Source organism: Neopelma chrysocephalum, unplaced genomic scaffold (assembly GCF_003984885.1).
Source record: "Neopelma chrysocephalum unplaced genomic scaffold, ASM398488v2 Primary Assembly neopelma1_252, whole genome shotgun sequence".
Classification (NCBI taxonomy): Eukaryota; Metazoa; Chordata; class Aves; order Passeriformes; family Pipridae; genus Neopelma; species Neopelma chrysocephalum.
The window spans coordinates 2,152,813-2,165,828 of NW_020897914.1; the positions used below are offsets into that span (position 1 = coordinate 2,152,813).

Here is a 13,016-nt window from a genome sequence, read left to right on the forward strand (position 1 = left end):
GCTGTGCTGGCCTGGCAGGAGGAGGCCCCTTCCCTGCTGGGAATGAGTCTGTCCTTCCAGGTCCAGGGGGTTTGGAGAGTGCAGGCAGTGCAGCAGGATGAGCCTGTGCTGCTCAGACCATGAGGAATCATCTGAGCAGTGTCCCCATCTCCAGCTTAGGTGAGTGGTGATGCCAAGTGAGAGGCATCCATTGCTCCTTCCTGGGCAGCTGGAGTGGAAAACCTGACGTCACCTGGAGAGAGGGAGCAGGAACAAGTGAGAGCATCAGGCTGTGTTACAGTGATTAACACCCAGGTGTTTAATGAGCAGAGATCCCACACTGCTCAGGGATTGCTGCCACCAAAGGAGGAATCTGGGTCAGCTCCTAATGCTTCCCTCCTTCCTTCCTCCTGCTCTTTGTGGTGGCTGAGCTGAATGTTCTCCAGGCTGAACTGCTTCCTGAAAATGAGACCTGCAAAATAATCAATTCTAGCTCATGGAGCTTGAATTTAAGTTATGTGGGTGGATAGGAGCATTTCAGTTTGCTGGCTTGGAAAAAAGGAAGAGCAATCCTCTACTAGGAAGAAATGTTTGAGGAATAGATCTTCCAAATTTTGTTTTAGTGTTAAAAAGGAATATGAAGAAATTAGGTATTGGGATCCAAGCAGGTAAATGCAGCTGTTAATTCCCTCTGAGTTCTGTTTGGATGATTTTGTTACAACACATGTGATGTAGAGATTTTTGTCATAAGTTGCCTGGAACTACTTTGTTAGCAGACAATATTTTAATGGATTTGTGAATCTCAGTGTTTTACCTGTCAATTATGAGTGTAGACACAATCTCACTCACTAGGGTTACGGGCATGTCCTTTGTACTTAGGTATTAATAAGAATAAAAGTGGAATTATGTAGCCTCATATTGACACAGAATCACTGTTCATGTTTAGTTAAAGTCAGTAATGTCCACACATCCCTTTACTCTTCCTAGATTCTTTTCTGATAGACATACTGATATAATTATACAAGTTGGATGTATTTTAGCAAAATCAAGGTGCAAAATTAACAGTTTTCTCACAAGCACTCTTGCAACTTTCCAAGAGCTTAACTGAATAATTATTTTATTCAAAAATGAAAGGAATGTATTTTTAGTAGTCTGGGAGACAAAAACTAGGATATGGGAAGATATGTTCCAGTAGAAGCTGTGAAAGATCAGAGATCTTCTCCACTTCTCTGCTTCAGCTGATTTTCAGGGGCTCCTGGCTTGCCTTCTTGCACTCTTTATACATTTCAGACACTTTCTTAGTTAATAAAGAGTAATCTAAATGTTTTCCTTATGTATTTTGACTGAAATCTGATTTTCATAAGCAGTTCCACGGTTCAGGTTTACAGATGAGATACAAAGCCTTTCCAACAGCTTAAAGGAAAGAGGGCAAGTCCTAAAGCCTTCTACAGGACCACTGCAGTCACCCTTGATCTAGTGAATAAATTAGTGCTACTCTTCTGGCTTTGCTTTTCTCCCCAAGAACCTCAGTGGACACTGACACCTGTGAATTCCTATCTAAAGTCTCCTGAAGGTTTACAGAAAAGGACAAGAATCTGTTTTAATGGGTCAAGTGTGTGGAACCACAGAGGAATCCTGAGCGTGTTGTCAGTTTGCTTGACTTTGCCTCAAACAAGGAGACACTTGGGAAGTTTTGGGGACCTGCTGTGCTTTGTAAGATGGTTTCTTGAGAGCAAGGTTGGCCTGTTGGCTGCTTCTGTTTGCTTTCTTGTGGAAATTTGCTGCTCTGCTTGGCTTGTGCCCAGTCCCCACTGATTTCACAGCCCCCTGCAGGGTCACCTCTGCCAGAGAAGGTCAGGACACGTTAACTGCTGTTACAGGATGCTTGTGGATTTGGTGGCCACCAAACCAGTCCCTTGCTGGCCTTTGGGTTCTGGAGTTGGCAGGAAATGCTGTGTGTGTCAGTGTGCCACAGGAAAAGGCAGATCAGCTGGAGCTGCTCTTGGCAGAGCCCAAGAACATTGCCAAAAATAGTTTGTCCCTTGCTCTTCTTGTGCACATCAGCATGAGCTGGGCAGGGGTGTGTGGCTGGTGGACCTGGGAGGAAGGGTTTGGGAAGTAACTTTCTCTCTGTAGGGTGCTGGAATGGGAAGTGAGGCTGTTGCACACTTGATCCTTTGCAGTTATTGAGAAACCAGCAGTAGAAACAAACTGGTTTTATTCTCAGTGTGTCTCTTGGCTCTGCTGCCCTATTGTTTTCTGTTGAGAATGAAAAGGCTGGGTTGTTGGCAGCAAAGCTTCCTAAAACAAGTACGATAATTGTATGTATACATAAATATTAAATATTAAAAATAAAAAATAAGCACTGCAAATCTTTGCCTAATCTCAAATATCTGTGCAAGTGGGGAAACTTACAGATGTTTATTTTGATAGTATTAAAAAGTGTGGTTGGAAATTTCTTAGGTAATTGGGAAATAAAACTTCTCCTAAGCAGCTGTGTCTCTGAAGCTCCAGTCCCTCAGAGCTCCAGTCAGGCTGGTGCTGCTTTCATTGCTGGCAGAGGAGCTGAGGATGAAGGCTTTGCTTTGATTTTAATCTCTTAATCTCCCTCTCCCTGATCAGAGGGCTGTTATTCATCATTCTGCAGGTGAAGCAGAGTCTGACTTACATGTGTAGGGCCAATATAGCACATGTTTATTGGGAAGGAAGGCTCATTCAATCCTTCCCTCTGTTCAGCTCCCTGTATCTCATGGAAATAATTTAGGTTACCACTTTCCAAACTGATATGACCATTGTTTCCTTTAATATCACCACAGTTCGTGACACTAAAATGTGCTGGTAAAAGTAACTGAAAGCTCTAAAACGTTACAGTTTTGTGACTTCCCACAGAGCTTGAGTAACTGGATGTGTTTGCAGAGGAGAATTTACCACAGAATTGTGGAATGGTTTAGGTTAAAAGGACCTTAAAGATCATCCAGTTCCAACCCCCTGCACAGGCAGGGAACCTTCTACTTGAGTCTAATGGTTTTCTTTTGCTGATTGATTTGGATTCTCTGTCATTGGTGTCTGTAGTGGGTTTGAAAGACAAAGGACATTCTTGCCCCCAGGAATGGGTTCCAGAGCAAGTGCCCAGGGTTCCAGGGCACTGTGCACTGTCCAACCTGGCACCTTGTTCCCTCCCTGCTCCCTTCTCCTGGGAGCTGCACTGAAGAGGTGAGTCCCACCTGTAGCAGGACAGTGCTCAGCCAGCTCCTTCCTGCAGTGATGCTGTCAGTGCCCATGTTTGCAGTTGCTGTGCTTGCCCTGCTTCTTTCATTGTTTTGTCACAAAGATTCTGGACACAAATCACACAAGTTTCATACCTAACTTGCATTGACCTTTTATTTTTTCCGTGAGGATTTAGCTCAGAACTGTCACTTGTGCCTTCAAGTCTCTCCTGAACTACTTCATTGGTCTCGTTGTGTGTCCACAGAAGTTTCAGTGGAGGGAGGGACACTGAGTGCAGAATCTGGAGTGCTGTTTAAGTAACAAAGTGTGCTGACATCCAGTGTTAATCCTTTTTCCCTCTCCCTTGTTTGCAGGATGCTACAGTGATCTCCCACCTCATGGCACTGCTCAGTAGGTCTCGATACACACAAGAGTACATATGTCAGATCTTCTCACACTGCTGCAAAGTAAGGAAGAGAACACGTGTTCTTTGTGCAAACTCCTGTGCTCTGGCCTATAAAAACCTGTGCATGTGCTGCCTTTTGGGACAGCAATGACTGAAGTGTTACAGCTCTGGATTTGTTGCAGATTCATTGGGGTTGGTGTGGGCTTCTCTACAGTACAAGAAAACAGGCAAAAAAGGGGTTTTTTTATAGGCTTTGTGTACTAAACCCAGCCAACAGTCTGGGCAAATATCAGTGCTCACTATTAGCAGGATAAATCTTGGAAGACTTTTATTTTTCCTCAGAAGCCTCAAGACTGTGAGTAGCTTCTGCAGAGGTCCTGCAGCTGCTTTCAGGAGCTGTTCCAAACCCAGGGAGTGTTTTCTGAGAGGTGCTGTAGGTTGAGAGGAAGGGAAATGCTCTGAGCTGAGCTCTGTCACTTACAGGTTTATCCAGGTACTTGTTCATTCCTGCTGTGTAATGCAATTCTCTTCATAGGGGAAAACTAATTTTAAACCAGCAGCAACCCCACCCCAAACACGGGGTTTTGTCTTTCCCCCCTCCCCTCGCTCCAAGTTTCCACACAACACTCATTTCTGTATTATTGTTGCAGTTTTTTGGTAGTTACTGTACCAGTGGGTTATACAACAAAATATCAAAACAATTTAGTGTAGCAAATAAGGTTTTTACAGCATCTTTTCACCTCAGAAACAGTTTAAAACTAGAGAATCATAAATTGTATTTATCTCCCAGACTAACAAATGAGAAAGTTCCCAAGTTTATGAATTTACCTTGAAAAATATCTTTCTGCCTTATCACTTACAATGAGTCCTCTGGAACTCTGGATTATTCCTTTGTTAAGTATCTGTTTTCCTCTTCCTTGACTGTTATTTATGTTCACTCATCTCATTGCATTTCTTTTATTAAGTGAAACTGAGGACTGAAAACTGAGTTAGTGTGATACAAAGGTATAACTCAGCTGCTGATATTAATAGAATTGTTTAAAGAAAACATTAAGGCAAAATCCTACACTGGACTGTGAAAGTTCAGATGTATATTGGGATAATATTGGGGAAAAAATTGGTATTTTAAGAAGAAAAACACACCAGTGAGGCATCTCCTGTTTAAGTGGCCCTTGAAAGTCTCCTTAATAGGCTGAGGAGTTTGAGGAGGTGAAAAACCAGGCCAAGAGAAATAACCCAGGACTAATTATAGGGTGGCAGAGGAGTTTATACACTCAGGGTTGGCTCTGTGGCAATATAAACCCTGTTGGCTGTGAGGGAACTGCTGAGTAATTCATCCAACAGGAAAACACTTATTGTCATCTTTTCCCAAAGGAGTTACTTCCTTGCAGCTCCATTAAGTCCTGGGGGTGACTTGCACAGCAAATACATGGTTAACAGAGCGGGGCAGGGAGGGGCTCCTGAACTCCCTGTTCTGTTCTTAATGCCTCCCCCAGACCCCTCTCCAACAGATTTTACAGTGAATCTTTGGGGAAAAATGAAGTTTTTGGAAAGAAACTGATGGTTGTGTGAGCAGAGAGAAACATGACTGCACAAGAAAGGCAGGGTGGGGGGAAGGAGTGTTAGGAAATAGTTGCATTTACAGAATAATAAACAGCTGTGTAACAAAGAAAATATTTGAGGTTGAGTAAACAGGTCATCACAAATTGATCAAGAACTCCTTTCTCTCTTGCCCAGGCAAATGCAGCTGTTAAGTAAAAATCTAAAATGCCCCCTTCCTTCTTTTATGTTTGGTTTTTGGGTTTCCACATTATAAGGTCAATAACTGTATTTTCAGACAGAACAAAATACTTCTCATACGTTGAAGCAGAATTTGCAGGGCACTTTCTGACTTACATGGACAGGCAAAGTACATTCTTATTACTGAAAAATGATTAAATACTGAGAGTTTCTGTATTCACTATGTTTGAAATGAAGACTTCACCTTCCCCCAAAGGGGAGTGAGTGAGGGAACCTTTGCTTTCCCCTGAGTGAGAGAACCTTTCTCATGTTTTTTACCTGAAGCAATAAGTTCCTACACAAATACTTAGGTAAGGCTTAGTGTAGGTTGTAGGAGGTATTGATGCTTTTATGTCTCTCTTTCCTCATTGTAGTAGATTTGTTAATTGAACTCACAGTGACATATCACAGCTCCTACTCCTTGTTCCTGCATCCTGTTCTCTGCTCACACTTGGTGCATCCATTTTTTTTCTCTTCCTTGCCAGTATCTTGTTTGTTTTGCTTCTCAGCCTTCTGTCTTACTCACTTGGAAAAGCTCAGACCAGTTCTCTTGAGCTGGGAAATCCATAATTTGGGTTCCTGGCATGTTGCTGCTGGTTTCTGCTTTTACTCTGACTGCTCCTCCCTGCCCTGTTGGAGTTAAAATTAGCAGGTGGGAAGCACTGACCCTGGAGAAAAGCCATCCTGAGCAAGGGAAAGGGTTGATTTACAGGGGAGCAGATGCAGTTCTTAACATCCAGAGCCAGGGTTCTATCAACAGAGAAGCAAATAGGTAAACTGAAATCAGGCTGATGTACGTGGTCTGTGAAAATGCAAGTCAAAATTTACTTTGCAAGAATCTGTCTCAGTTCATTTGTTTTCAGAGCAAGTGGGAGTAAGTAAACCTTGCTATTTTAATGATCAATTTAAGAAGAGAAGGTGTGTGTTTGGAAACACAGGGTTGTATAAATAATTTGAAAAAATACTTCTGGAATTTAGGTTTGAAAGTGGTGACATCTCTGCCTAATTTCACTGCCAGCTGAAAATTAAAATGCTGTGTCTGGGAAGGGTGCAGGATAAAGCCTGTAACCAGGGCAGCTTCCTCCCAGGCCCCTTCTCTTGTGTGACCTTAGACCTGTGCTGGATCCCTGAGCCAAGGTGCAACTGCATTTAGGTACCTGCTTTTTAAATTTCATTATGGAATGAGATTTCATTCTCCAGTTTTCACCTGTGTCTTTGCAGCTGTCCCTGTTTGTGGATTGGTGTTCACCCTGACACTGCCTGGTGTGTGCAAACACAGCCTGTACAGAGGAGATAGTTCATGTCCATCCCCTTGTGCAGCTCAGACACACCCAGGTGTCACCTCTGGATGGGCCTTTGGCCTGTTTGCACAGAACCCACTGCCTGCATCTCATGGAAGAATCACTGATACTTGTGAACTACTAAATCTGGGGCAATATGATTTCTTTTACTTGAATTTCATTCATTTTTTTCACATATTTTAATATCTGTTCTTCAGCTCCAACACTGGCATAGCTGCGGCTTTAAATCATTGCCTCAGCCACTTCTGTGTGCCAATGTAAGTGGTTTTCCTCCTTCAACCCTGTGTTTGAATTGCATTTTTTGGTAGAAAGCTCTTGGTGGCAGTAGCAGCTGAAGCATCTCTTAAAGCACCAGATATGTTACATCTAAAAGTAATTTAATGCTTTTTTCTTAGAGGTAAGAGATACTCTAAAAATATTCTTTTGATCATAAGAGGGATCTGATTTCAGCTGCATTTCAAATGTGAGAATAAAGTGTCTCTGATGCCTCCCAGGGTGTGTAGAAGTGCCATAAACTCAGCTGGGTTTGCACAGGAGATTAAGGAGTGAGGAGACTTCCTTCACTTGCAGATTAGTCAGGGCAGTGCATGGAGGGCTGAGAAAAGCTGGGCCACCCTAAAAGCTGAGTTTAACTGTGCCCAGCCCGTGCTTGATGCAGAGCTGCCCAGAGTCATGAACCCCCTTCTGGAGAGAGGTTTGCAGGTCCCAGGTCAGCCTTGCCCAGTCACTGCTGAGGGCTGCAGGGACTGAGATTGCACCTTGTTTGTTCAGCCTCACTGAGCCTTCTCAGACTACAGCAGCTCTGAGACCTTCCTCCTGCAAGATCCAGGATTTGTGTGTAATTCCAAATGCTTTTCGGAGAAAATATTGGTGTATCAGCCATTGCCAACTTAGAACCTGAGGTCAGTAAACAGGTCATGGCTGGCTGGATTTATGGCTGAATGTGTTTGACACTAAAATAAGAATAATAAATTGGAGGAACATGTGAATCTGTCCTCAAAGCACTGTCACTCTCTGTCTAGAACCCGTTTCAGATGAAATCCCCTCCCTTCTGAAGTTAGAATTGTTGAAAATGCTTAATATTAACAGTGAAGAAAACATTAGTGACTGGGGATCTTTTATGTGATTTGTACAGAAAATCAGGAACTTTCAATTGTTTCCAAGAGGAAGAATAGAAACAGAAGTGCTCTATCCATGTTTCTTCATTTGTGAGAACTAATGGCATTGCCTATTGAAGGAAAGAGTGGAAATGATTACCAAAAAAAGAACAAATGCTATAAAAATAAGTGTTGGACTTGTTTATTTAAAAAATGTTAGGCCAGCTGATTACAAAGTAAATTTTAGTAAATCTATCTTAAACTTCTTCAATCTGTCTTAAGTACTTGACAATGAATTGCAGATAATGGAAACCTTTTACACGTTCTTTTAAAGAATTTAATGGTGTTATGTTTTCCTTTGAAGGGTCCAGATCACCAGACAATCTTATTTAACCATGGAGCTGTTCAGAGTATTGCACATCTCTTGGTCTCCGCCTCCTACAAAGTAAGACATTAAAAGTGTTCTGTGTTTAACATATATTTATGAAAGAAATCCAAATGAAGATTATAAAAATTCTCTCTATGCCTATGAATTAAAGTCATAAACAGGGATAATGTGCATTTGTAGAATAACAGTTGGTTTTACAACTGGGAAAGATGATCATGGTCCATCTTCCCCGTGTCAAAAAACTAAGCATCCCTAAAGTAAGTTATTCAATTAAACCAAGACATGATTTTGGACTGAAGGAGGAAGATCCAGCATGAAGAAATATGTCAGTCCTTGTCACACAGGTGATACCTGAGCCTGTGCCATGGCAGTAAAACTCATGGGGTATATTTATTTTAACATTACTTTAGAATCACTTCATCCAGATGGTTCTCTTTAGACATTTTACCAAGCTGACCTCTAAAGGCTTCTGAACTGTAAATCTTAAGGACACGTATTTTTGGTTCTCTGACATACTTATGAGTCCTGGGAAGGAAAAGTACTATTGTGATATACTTCCATTCTTCTGCTGTTTTTTGCTTTGTGAGGCATCACAGGTAAGACCAGTGTTTCCTGTTCAGTTCCCAAGTTCTATCCTTGCTGGTTTTCTTCACAAATAGTTCACGACATCCCCTATAGAAGGGTAATTCCAACAGGGAGATGGCAGGAAGTCAAGGTGTGAGTTGGATGTTTCCATCTGCCTTTGATTCCTTCACCATCCTCGTGTCTTGCTGACTGCACAGCCTTGTTTCCTCCCAGCCTGCCCAGCAGTGCAGACCAGCTGTGCTCTGCAGTTGGCACTTCTGTTTCCTTTCTTCTGTTTGCACCCAGGTCCGAATGCAGGCACTGAAATGCTTCTCAGTCCTGGCCTTTGAGAACCCCCAGGTCTCCATGACTCTGGTAAATGGTGAGTGGGATGCTGCTGCTTTGACACTCCCTTTATTGACTGGCTGAATCAGAATGACTTTGGGTTCTCTTTCATTGCAGTGTCAGTGGATGGAGAATTGTTACCACAGATTTTTGTGAAGATGTTACAAAGGGACAAGCCCATTGAAATGCAGCTCACGTCAGCCAAATGGTAATTGTCTGCAGGAATGAGAGTCAAATAGCATGGAGGGTAATCTCACTGCTTAACTGCTCCCTCCCTGCTTCTTCCAGAGTAATGTGTGCTGTAAAATCTTAGCAATAATTATAGGTACTGTTTGCATTATCTAAGCCCTTGAAGAAGTGCTTCTCACCTCATTTTATAACATAACTTTCACTCTTTGCTGTGCATAAACAAAGGAAAATGTTGCTGGGCAGCAGTTTTGTGAGGAATGTGTGTTCCATGTGGATTTTCACCAGTAGCTTGGAGTTTTATGATGCTTTGCTGTGGTCAATCCTATGTCCTTGCAGAGCACAACACTGAAATATCTGGTACCTGGTACTGTCCTCCTTGAACCCCTGCTCAGAGCACTCTGCTCACTGTGCTGTGTTGGACTGCTCCCTCATCACCCTAGTGCACAGGGTTAGTCCTTCTTCCCAACTGTTTTAATTAAAGTAGATTATTCTTCAGGCTTTGTGTACTCATAGAGCAGAATTAATGTTATTAATTAATTTTGTGGTTCGAATCAGACTTTCCCTGCTGGTGTGGGCACCTCGGTGTGTTCATACTCATAATGACTCTCTACCCTGTGACAAAACGTGCCCAAGTTCCATAACAGCAGCACTTCATGAGCTGGGAATTGACTCCCTTTAAGACCATTTTCCTTTTCTTGTATTGATAATAATGGAACAAATCACTTCAGGGGGTTAAAGAGAGAAAATTGCCCATTGCTATAAGTGACTAAAATGAAGTTTAACTCAAGAGTTTGGTCACTGTTGTATTGTTTGATTATTCTTTTAGTTTTTGATGGCTTTTTTTGACCAGTGACTGTGAGTTCTCTGAGTTCACCAACTCATTTCATGGACACTTGCCTCAGTGCAGGGTCTCTTGATTCTGGGTGGGGAGCAGGTGGGGTTAGGCAGGATGGCCTCCTGAGTCATATTGCCAGGTTATGATGACCTAACTCATTTCTAAAAGCAGTTACCAAGATGTGTAGGTGGGGGGGGGTTTCTTAAGTAATCCCCTCCGTGTGGGAGGTCTGTCTTGGGGCCTGGTTTTACTGGTTTTGTTAAACAGTTCTTAGTGAAGAAGGCAAGTTAAATTAATGACACTATAGCAGTGTCAGTTCTGACTGATTTATGGGTTTCTTTGAGAAGTCAGAAAATACATAGGGAATGATGCTTTGAAAATTAATTTTTTGTACTAATCTCGAGATATAAAGCAGTTGATAAGTCAGGAAGGCAAGTTGGAGTTCAGTGAATTGCCTCTGGGCTGTCCTTGTTTTGGGATGGGCACTCCCAGGTCTGCTGGTTTTTGCTGACCTGTTTCAGATTGGCAGGAGCTGGGTGGACACCCCATCTTTTGCTGCTGCTCTGCAGAGCTTTGGCTGAGGTGGACCTTTCAAAACATGGAGCAAAATGATGTGGTGTAAGGCAAAAAGAAAGTTGTAGGAAAATGGAAGACAAACCAGTATCCTGAGTTTCAGATGGGGTTTCTAATTAGTCCATGAGCAGTCATCCTAATTAGGGCTCCAAAGCCTCCGTTTCATGACAGTCCTGGCAGTTGCAAAGACTTACTGGCTTTTCTTCTATAAGTGCATTCCCTGCTTGATTCCCTCCAAATCAGACTATCTCTTCTTTTTTTCTAATGTGAGTAGTAGGTGGATATGTCACAGGTCATCTTTTTCTGCTTCTAAACGAGATTTCACTCCTGCCCTGCCAGCTTCGGTCAATTAATCTGCAGTTCCTCTTTGGTTTATTACTGGAGTTCTTGGAATACAGGTCTAGAAGGGTTTTTTCCTGCATTTTTGAACCTTCCCTTAAATTTCTGTTTGAATCCACACTGGCATACAAGGCTACCTTAGGAATTTCCCTTTTTTTTTTTTCCAACAATTGAAGTAGCCCTGGAGGACTTGATTGAAATGGATCCTTCACTTGAGCAACAGTGTTGGCACAGAGGGAGGGGCAGGAAGCCTCTTGGGAAAGGGCTTTGCAGCTGCAAGTGGAGCAGTAACCTTTTCTGCTAAACCCACCAGAATTGCCCCCAGCTAAGCCAAATCTATTTTACCTGCAGTAAAAAATTACTTTCTTTCATGTTTGAAATAGAGCTACTTTGCCTGGCAAATGGGGTCTCACTGGACTAAATGGCAGCTGTGAGATTGTTCAGGTGTGAAAATGAGAGTTTCCTGCTGTCAGCTCAAGGCTTGGGCAGTAAAAGTTTATCAAATGAGCTCTGTGCCAACGGTGAAGTGTTATCTCTTATCTTCTGAGAAACAGTATATAAAGAGACTTCTGATGGTGGGATTTTTAGCTGTGGCTGTGTTTGGAACAGGATCAGTGATGTTGCTCTCTAAGAGATGAAAGCACCTACTCTGGGCCCTTGGGAGGAGCTCAGGAATGTGGTGAAACACGGTGTGGTTACAGGATGTGAGGATATTGCTGCTCCTTAACTGAGCAATTCTGATTGACCCTCTGTACAATTGCCACTTGCCCACTTGAGTTTCAAAATGTGTTTGTTTTAAGTCACTGTACTGCAACACAGTTGTATTCTTTAACCTGCACTGTGGCAGGATAGAAGGCAGTTCCAATGGTTAGTTCAGAAGGTAAACCAAAAGATCCTTGGTGCAGAGCAGTTCCCCTGCAGCTGGATCCACTGCCTTGGAGCAGGGCAGGGAAAAACTAAACCACCTCAAGGTAAAACACCTGTAGTGGTGGGTGAAGGACTTTGCTCTTGTGATAGCTTGGGGCACGTTCACAGGTACATTACCAGGGCCACTGAGCATTTGTCTGTGTGTCAGCACTGCAGTTTGAGGCCTTGGGCTTGGCATCTCCACTCTGAGTTGTTGTCCAATAAAGAACAAATGCTGGCTTGGTTCAGTCTCAGAGCCTTCACTGGGCTGTCATTAGTGAGGATGTGCTGATTGCTGCAGACAGACATCCCAGTGATCCCACATCTCCTGGGCCGCTGCAGAGCCCCAGTGGTTTCTGCCTGAGCTGTCAGACCCCACCAGCCCTGTGCTGGCTCTCTCCTCGTTGCTCACACAGCATGGGCAGGTACTTTAAACAAAGGAGGGTGTGGGTATATTCCTCCTTTACCATAATGCAGGTTGTTCATTTTGGGGTTTTTAGCTGGTAAGAGGTTTGTGTGCCAATCAGAGCTGTTGCTTTGCCCCTCTGTGACCAGTGTGTGCTGTTTGTATTGACCAGTGCTCCAGCAAGGTGTCCTGCACCACAAATCTGCCTAAAAGGACCCCTGCAGTAGTTTGTGTGCCCAAGTCTGGTAAGCACTGATGAATTTAAACCAGTGGTAGGACAAAGGGGAGGACATTCCATTAGTACAGGAGGTTGTCCTAGAACATCTTCAGTGCCTCCAAGGCCCTGGTGGGTGACCGTGTTCTGTTGTTGTTGCCTCCAAGGCCCCAGTGGGTGACTGTGTTGTGTTGTTCCCTCTAAGGCCCCAGTGGGTGACTGTGTTGTGTTGTTGTTCCCTCCAAGGCCCCGGTGGGTGACTGTTTTGTGTTGTTGTGCCTCCAAGGCCCTGGTGGGTGACTGTGTTGTGTTGTTGTTCCCTCCAAGGCCCCGGTGGTGACTGTGTTGTGTTGTTGTTGCAGCCTTACTTCCATGTGCAGAGCCGGAGCAATACGGACAGACGATCCCTGCATCGTCCTCAAGGTGAGCTGTGTCCTGCTTAAACCACCTCTTCAATATTTTAAACCACTCCTTTTTGTGCTAACCAT

The 13,016-nt window shown here is 43.3% G+C and overlaps 1 protein-coding gene across 2 annotated transcripts in view; it reads left to right on the forward strand.

The window, feature by feature from the left end:
* ARMC8 (armadillo repeat containing 8) overlaps nucleotides 1–13,016 on the forward strand; it is a 59,717-nt gene that overhangs the window by 27,556 nt on the left and 19,145 nt on the right. For both annotated transcript variants that reach the window (XM_027703712.1, XM_027703713.1), the window contains 6 exons: nucleotides 3,561–3,653; nucleotides 6,870–6,929; nucleotides 8,134–8,214; nucleotides 9,028–9,103; nucleotides 9,184–9,274; nucleotides 12,891–12,951. In XM_027703712.1, the coding sequence (XP_027559513.1) occupies nucleotides 3,561–3,653; nucleotides 6,870–6,929; nucleotides 8,134–8,214; nucleotides 9,028–9,103; nucleotides 9,184–9,274; nucleotides 12,891–12,951 (462 nt within the window). The remainder of the gene's footprint in view (nucleotides 1–3,560; nucleotides 3,654–6,869; nucleotides 6,930–8,133; nucleotides 8,215–9,027; nucleotides 9,104–9,183; nucleotides 9,275–12,890; nucleotides 12,952–13,016) is intronic.